We start from the raw sequence: 7,323 nt of genomic DNA on the forward strand, positions 1-7,323 counted from the left end.
TATTTTTTTCCCTGCTTTCTAACTTGTATTTCTAGACATATCAACAAGAGAAGTTTTTATGGACTTGTTGTGAAGACATTTCATACACTTGGGAGCCATCCAGTCAGGAAAAGAAGTAATGTTGGGTCCCTTGTGATGAATCAAGAATGCAGTTTCAAAACTGGAAAAAACCCTATAGTACACCAATAAGTCAGTTGGCAAAAATATGTTGGCAGGACCAGTTTGGCTTAAACAGTGAATAAAGAATATATATGTTAAGATTATTGTTTCTGGATAACTTCCAAATCTTCTAATTATTCACATCATGCCTTGAGAGTAATTTATCCAAGCACAGATAAATGGGCCAGTCTGTTTAGGCCAAAGGGTTAAGGGTTTGAGCAGGGGATAATTTGTCATTTTATATTGGAACTACTGAACCAAATAACATCTAAGTTGTTTTCCAAATCTTTCTACAAAGAGGCATCTAGAAATCAGGATCTAAAGAGTTCAAATCGGGCTAAAACCAGTAATGTACCACTAGCAAAGCAAGATGGTTTTTTGCACAGAGATTTCCTGACACTGCATCTTAACATCCCAACAAAACCAAGCCTTTTCGGGGGTTTTCTTTACCTTAAACAACAGAGAAAAGAACCCTACATTATAGTGATTGTAACTGAAATTGTAACAGTGACCTTTGTGCTAGCACTTGGCTTCTAAGAACTGGTGTGAGAGTTTGCTATAGCCCTCCTCATCCACCCATCCCCCTGCCCACCATTCCCCACCAGTGTAAAGGAGAAAAATACCTCTCCCTAATAGGTCTCACAGGAAGTAACGAATGTAAGTGAGGAATGTACTCAAAGTTTTAATTCATGAAATAGTCTTTTGTGGGGAAGAAAGCTTCCACATCTTTAACAACTTGTATGTTGTCTCTGTGTTCCACAATAACACATTGCTGTGTTAGAGTTATTGCATAAACTCCCTTACATTTTGGAAGTTTTAGGTTTTGTAATCATTCTTTCATAGCAAACAGGAAATTCTGCAGCTCCGTGTTTCCAACTGGCTCCCAAGGAAAGCAGAATTACACAAAAATTATTGGTTCAAAACTCCTACATCATAAATAATGAATAATCATAAATAACTTTGAGTTGCAGTATTTTCTCAAAAAGTTGCTTGCAATTACTACGTATTTTACTTTAGGTGACTCTTTTATTTCAGATTATAAAAATATCATTAAATAAGTACCTCAGTTTATGCCTATTTTGTATTCCACCCATACAGTATTAAAACTCTCTTCAAAATCTGTACTTTCATCCCAACCACCAAAATGTCCTTCAATAGTCCTCCCAAATATTAGTAAAATAGAAACTCTGGTCCCTTGAGGCATTCAGAAATGTTCATATGTTTTCCTTGAAAATTCACCATCAGACACTTATTTCCTGAATCTCCAGCATTAGGAGACCTCTGCACCAAATCCTACATAATAAATGGGATGGTGTGTTTTACACTAGCTTGAAGTTGTCAGATGGAAGTAGTTCAGCTTCTCAGCTGGGGAAAAAACTGGCAGCTGCTTTTCAGCACCAGACTGAGGTCTTCAATCTGAAAGGAAGTTGATGGAGGTTTGACATTTTCTCGTGTCCTGTAAACCCTTTTTCAGGACTTACTTTGTGCACAACATTAACCATCTTTTTTTACCCTGCATCATGTGAGAAGCCTTCTGTCCCAAGCAGCTCGGTGGGCCCTGCCAGGTCACCAACAGGCATCTTGGCAGGATCAGGAATGATGGTGCAGGCAGCTATTTTCAGTACCCATCTCCAGAGTAGACACAGAGCTGCTGTTCACTTGCCTTTGAAATTAGAGAGGAAAGAGAAGCAGAAGTATTCTGAGAGTGCTGATGATGCCAAATATTGAGGTTTGGTGGTGGTGGGTTTCTTTTTTTGATTACAAGTGAGTGACCACATTTCATGCTCCCAGAATCATGTCTCTGAAATTTTAACGTGTGATCTTTTGTGAGAATAGAAATGATGATTTTAAATACACTGGTTATTCAACAAACCTGGTAGCTATAGATGCAAAAGATTTTACAATATTCCTCTGTTTGGCTTGCATCTCAGTGTAAAGTCAATGTCCTGACATCCTCCAGCAATCTGTAGTCCCCTGCATCAGTTCCTTGCCTTGCTGCTGCCTCACATCTTGACTTGCTAATTTAGTTTTGTGCTGCTATTAGCTTCATCTCTTGGGCTGAAATAATGGGTTGGGAGGTGCTGGGGAGGTGCTACACGCAGTGAAGCATTCTGACTAGCATTACCCTGCGAGGAGCAAGGCCAGCTGGCATTGTACAGGGGAGGCTCTTGGACATTTCTGCTCCATGCAGGGCCAGGGTTGGGGTCAGAAGAAACAGACTCACACAACCATAACTGAGATTATTATTTAATGAATAAGGCAGATTTGGTCTAGACCAATAGGAGTTTACAGTAGCTGGCGTGACACAAATAAGTAACAACATCTGATTCTTCTGGCCCTCTTCCCTTTTTTCCACTCATTCTGTGTCTTTGCACAGTGAAGACTTTTGTACCAACTAGCCTGAATTTTTTCTGGGTTAACATTTTAAATAAATCAGAAGCAATCATGCTCTTCAAGAGATTTTCAATTCTTTTCGCTTACCTATGCAGCTCCTCTGTATGTGTTTTTACACAAGGCCTGGAAGGACCTGTTATTTTCTTTTCAGCCTGTTGAGTAGTTTGCACCAGCTATATCATGCTGTTTGCATGTAATCTGTAAGACCCCCTTCATCAAAACAGAAGCTGTGTTCAGCTGATGGAAAGAGACAGTATTTTCACCACATGAATTTCAAAGCTGTGTCTTCAGTGTGACAGGTTTGGCTTTTTCTTCCTTCTCACATTTTCCTTCAGAAAAACCATCCACAAAGCTGTTCCCTGCTTGAGGTTCCTGATACGAATATCAAAGAATGACCTCCTGAGGGGATCCATAAATGAGTCATCATTCAGGACCTCTCTTTCCAGCCACCACTCTCTTGCTGGCAGGACCAAGAGCACTTGTGTTTCCTCCGTTTCTACTGGAGAAGCTGTAAGTCTTTTCTTGTTTCCATGAAAGAAAGTGAGTATAACATTTCTCAGACTCTAAATAAGCAACTCCATGAATACATATTCAAAATTAGAGAGCAGAAAAGGGAAGGAGGAGAGTGTAGCTAAAATTTTCGGGTCATGTGAGGTCATTTCTGCAAAGCTGGAAGTTCATGCGTGATCAGAAAAAGCATTCAGGCCAGCATATCTCTGTGGTTCTGATGCCTGCTGGGACCAAGGATGTTCAGGTTAAGTCTTTAATGTGAACTAAAAAGAGCCATTGTCAGACACTCCCTGTGTCACCAACTACTGGTTGTGATTAGGTATCTCACCGGGCTGGAGGACAAGAAAACAATCTTCCATCCAAAGTTTTATAATGTATCCAAAAGCTGTCTTATTGCTTTAAAAGAAGTCCATTTTCTGTAGGATGGGAAAATTTTGATTTCTTTACCTGGATTTTAACCATGAGGAGCGAAAGGCTCCTGCCCTTAGAGCATGGTGGGGTGTTTTGTAAGAATATACCCCACATGTCAGTAAGGCTGGCGACTGAGTGGGAGAGAAACAAAAGAATCCCTTGAGACTCTTCACAGCCTCTCTCAGTCACAAGAAGCTGGCCCTGCCTGCAGAGGTGCTGGGAAGGTGGCTCTGGGGGGGGTGGCAGCCACGGCAGGGTCTGGGCTGGGGCTGGCCCTCCTGGGGACCTGTGCTGCTCCCCTTCAGTTCAGGCATCAAAAGCCTCCCAGAGCAACAGCTTCTGCCGGTAACATGTCACAAAAGTATAAATCCTACATGCAACTTTTACACCTTTGGGTATAAAACCTAAATTTTCTCCCCATTATTCCTTTGTTTGATGCTGAATGAAGTAATTTCATCATCCATCCTGATCCAAGAAGCTTTCTGTTCTTCACTGTTGGTCACTACTTGGTTTTGGTTTGTTCATGTTAGCAGGTTATTGTGTGTGTTTCGATGCCAGTGCTGCTTAAATAGGCAAGATAATGAGGGTAAGAGCTTCAGCTTTTGGCACAGCTTTGGTTTAGGGGTCTCAGTTAAAACCCCTGCTGTTAGCAGTGCACAGCACTCTGCTGTGCTGAGTTGATGCAGCCAAAGGTAATTGTCCTTGGGGCAACTTGCAGCTCAGTGCAGCTGTACAGGTTTTAGCTGGAACATCAGCTGCTGAAATAAAAGCTAAGCTCAACGACTTTGGCACAACACAGGACTGAGTGAAGTTTTGGAATGCTCCAGTAAAACATTGATGGGCAAGAAATGACACCAGGAACACTGTAAAAGATGCAGCTGTAGCCACCAATGCTTTCCTCTGTGTGTTGTGTACATGTTAGTGTAGGGAACAAACATTTGTGAGTCATATCAAGGAACATTTCATTCAAGGAGTCTCATTCAACAAGTGTGGAGAAATAAACAGGTGGCCACACAGATGTATGAGCAAGGTGATGCAGGGGAATTATGCACTTATTATCTTGCCACTTGTGTGGAGCCTTGTCTGTCTGCCCGTCTGTCCTCTGTCTATCCATATCTAAAAGCTAGTGCTGGAGTGGAATGATCTCATCATTGATAACATAGAAGTCACCACAAAGTAAGGGATGACAAATGGCCTCTGCCCAAGCCTCTAAATGGAACAGCACTTTTGGAATGTCCCATTCATGCTTCATTACTCACATGCTCTTAGAAAACTGGAGCAGAGCCCACCCATTGTCTCCCATGCTAATGATGGTTTGTAGAATCAGCAAGCTCATGCAGATTGAGAAGCCCTGGGTGTTCTGGATATTCTGCTGGGATGTATGCAAACTAGGTTTTGGATCTGTCCATGTCCATTGTTTTGTATCAGCTGGTGGTCACACAGAATGCTGCAAGACATATTAAACAGATAGATTGTACTTGCTCCCATCTTTAGAATTCAGATGCTCTGCAGGTATAAGTATAGCATAAGCAATGAGATATAAAAGAGTGAAAAACATCCTGGTGAAATATGATTAAACAATTTTTCATTACTTCCAAGTTGTTGGTTTTTTTTTTCTGGTCAGCCAAATAGTCCAGGGTAAGTGAGAAGATTGAAAATAAAGCCTCTCCCCAGGGGAGTTTTGAGTGTGAGACCTGTGTTAGAACAGCTTTAGTTTTCTGTGAATGTGCATGGGTTTTACTAGAGTTTGAGAACTTCCAAGAATTTGAAAAAAGATGCAACTGGCTGAAATCTTTCTTCAATTTGTGATTAGACCTGGAGCAATGTAGAGCTTGACCCTGTAGAGCCAGATCATGAGAAACTGAAGCCTCGACGAAGTCACTCTTTCTCCACAAGTCTGAGACAAGACAAGAGAGACCTGCTCCCAAAGACCTGCAGCTGTGATGAAGCCTTTGCAGAAAAGGTATGGAAAAAAGTCTCAGCTGAGGACTCTCTGTTTTAGTGCTAATCTTGCTGCAGTACATCATCTCTGGAATGATAATTCAGCCTTTATGCCCATCTATTTCATCTGTAGACTGTATTTATACTAGTTCCAACATTGTCTCCCTCCTTGCTGTTATTTCTTTTCTTTCTTTCTTTCTTTTTTTTTTTTTTGTGTGTGTGTGTGTGTGTGTGTGACAAACGAGAGTGCCCGTAATGCCTAATCAATTTTTTTCACTGATATTCACCTGTAGCTCTGAAGCTCATTAAGGCATAGTCATTAGCATCAAATGTAAGAAGATTAAGAAGATGAGTTCTTTGCCTCTTTGTCTGTTTATCTACCCCAGCTTTGGTTCCTTCCATCATGGCCCCTGTGTTCATACTGTGGGCAGTCTCCTTTTACAGTAAAGTCAAGTCTGTAAAACAGAGTTTGACATGATAGAAGCCACCCTTTCCCTTCTTTTCAGTGTACATTAAAATGTTTTATTTTTGTTGAGGGGGAAGATGAGAAAGAAACTCCCATTTCTCCCTAAGGGTAGGAGAGTCTGGCAACTGCCACCCTTCCCTCACTGAAAGAGGAGACGGTGAGTACTCAGCGCATCTTCTGTGGATGCATCACCCCCATTGCCCAAACCACTGAGGTTTGGCATCCTGCTGTTGAGGAGCACCCCATTCCCTGATGGGGGCAGAAGGTCACCCACAAGTCAGCGTCTGCCAGATTGTAACACCAGTTTCCAAACGAGTACTTGTAAGGGTGGCACAGTGTCAGGCACACACCAGTGCTGCCTTTTCAGGAAAAGACAGACACAGCTTACAGTCCCCTGTCTGTGGCTGGACTGAGTAGCACCCCTTTTTTTGATGGAGGCACCCTTTCATGGGGTTATTCTAGCGCATGTGGACAAACACCCACACCTTGGGCAGCTAAAGCATCTGCTTCTGTCCCCTGTTCTCCCTTCCAGATCTGATGGTAATTGTCTAGAGACAGCACAGTTTAAAGCAGGAACTGCTCTGAAGATTTCCAGTAACCCAATGACCTGGCTCCTGCATGCCTCTGTCCTGTCTTCTTTCATGTGTGCCATTAAGATCAAGTCCTGAGAAACCTTGTTCTCTTCCTGTAACTGTTGTGAACAGTATTGATGGAAAAACAGCGACTCCAAATGTGGTGTCAGGCAACATGTGCTCAAATGTACCACTCAGTTCTGCTGCCTTCTGTCAGCAGCCAAGTGTGTCCAAGGTTGTAGGCAAGTGGCAAAGGCAGGATATTGTCTCTGGGTTCTGGAGAATCACTGGCTTTTGGTCTCACAGGACAGGAGAAGGGAAGTAAATCTCAGGTGGTCTCCATAAACTGTTCAGTAATAAAATAAATATTTCTGTATCTGGAATTTAGCAACTGTGTAGCCCACAAGAAGGCTCATGTGCTATTACTTTGCATTTGAAAGACATCTCTTGAATTACTTTGATAAATAACCCTTAAACAGAGTATCTTCATGCTGAGACTTTCAGTGGCGTTCACTGAGATATGGGGAGTTTATTTACATTGGATGTTCAAAGCCTCATTTGCTTTTCTTACTATTTTCAGCAGAGATTCCTGTGTGGTGTGAAGGTCCTTCTTGTGTCCATTGCAGCTAAATGCTAAATTCATATTATCAGAATAAATATTTATTTGTCAGCTCAGTTAGAATATTTCAGAATGAGACCACCCATTTATCCTCAAAAAAAAAATTTCCCCAACAAACCCTAAAGAAGCACCAATGCATTTTTAAAATATTTATTTTAAGGTTTTAATAGCATCACTGGATTGTCTATGACTGAATTCCAATTAGAGCACTTCTAAAAACACTCAGTTCTGGAAAAGCCAGTCAGTGTCCC

At 41.7% G+C, this 7,323-nt stretch overlaps 1 protein-coding gene across 9 annotated transcripts in view; it reads left to right on the top strand.

The window, feature by feature from the left end:
• LOC104697198 (melanopsin-like) overlaps window positions 1-7,323 on the top strand; it is a 73,389-nt gene that overhangs the window by 61,094 nt on the left and 4,972 nt on the right. For 7 of the 9 annotated variants that reach the window (XM_039550487.1, XM_019293265.3, XM_039550488.1 and 4 more), the window contains 2 exons: window positions 2,889-3,063; window positions 5,288-5,437. In XM_039550487.1, the coding sequence (XP_039406421.1) occupies window positions 2,889-3,063; window positions 5,288-5,437 (325 nt within the window). Of the gene's footprint in view, window positions 1-2,888; window positions 3,064-5,287; window positions 5,438-5,951; window positions 6,039-7,323 lie in introns of all 9 variants that reach the window. The other 2 variants (XR_005601686.1, XR_005601687.1) reach the window with 1 other exon arrangement.

Source organism: Corvus cornix, chromosome 4 (assembly GCF_000738735.6).
Source record: "Corvus cornix cornix isolate S_Up_H32 chromosome 4, ASM73873v5, whole genome shotgun sequence".
Taxonomy (NCBI): Eukaryota; Metazoa; Chordata; class Aves; order Passeriformes; family Corvidae; genus Corvus; species Corvus cornix.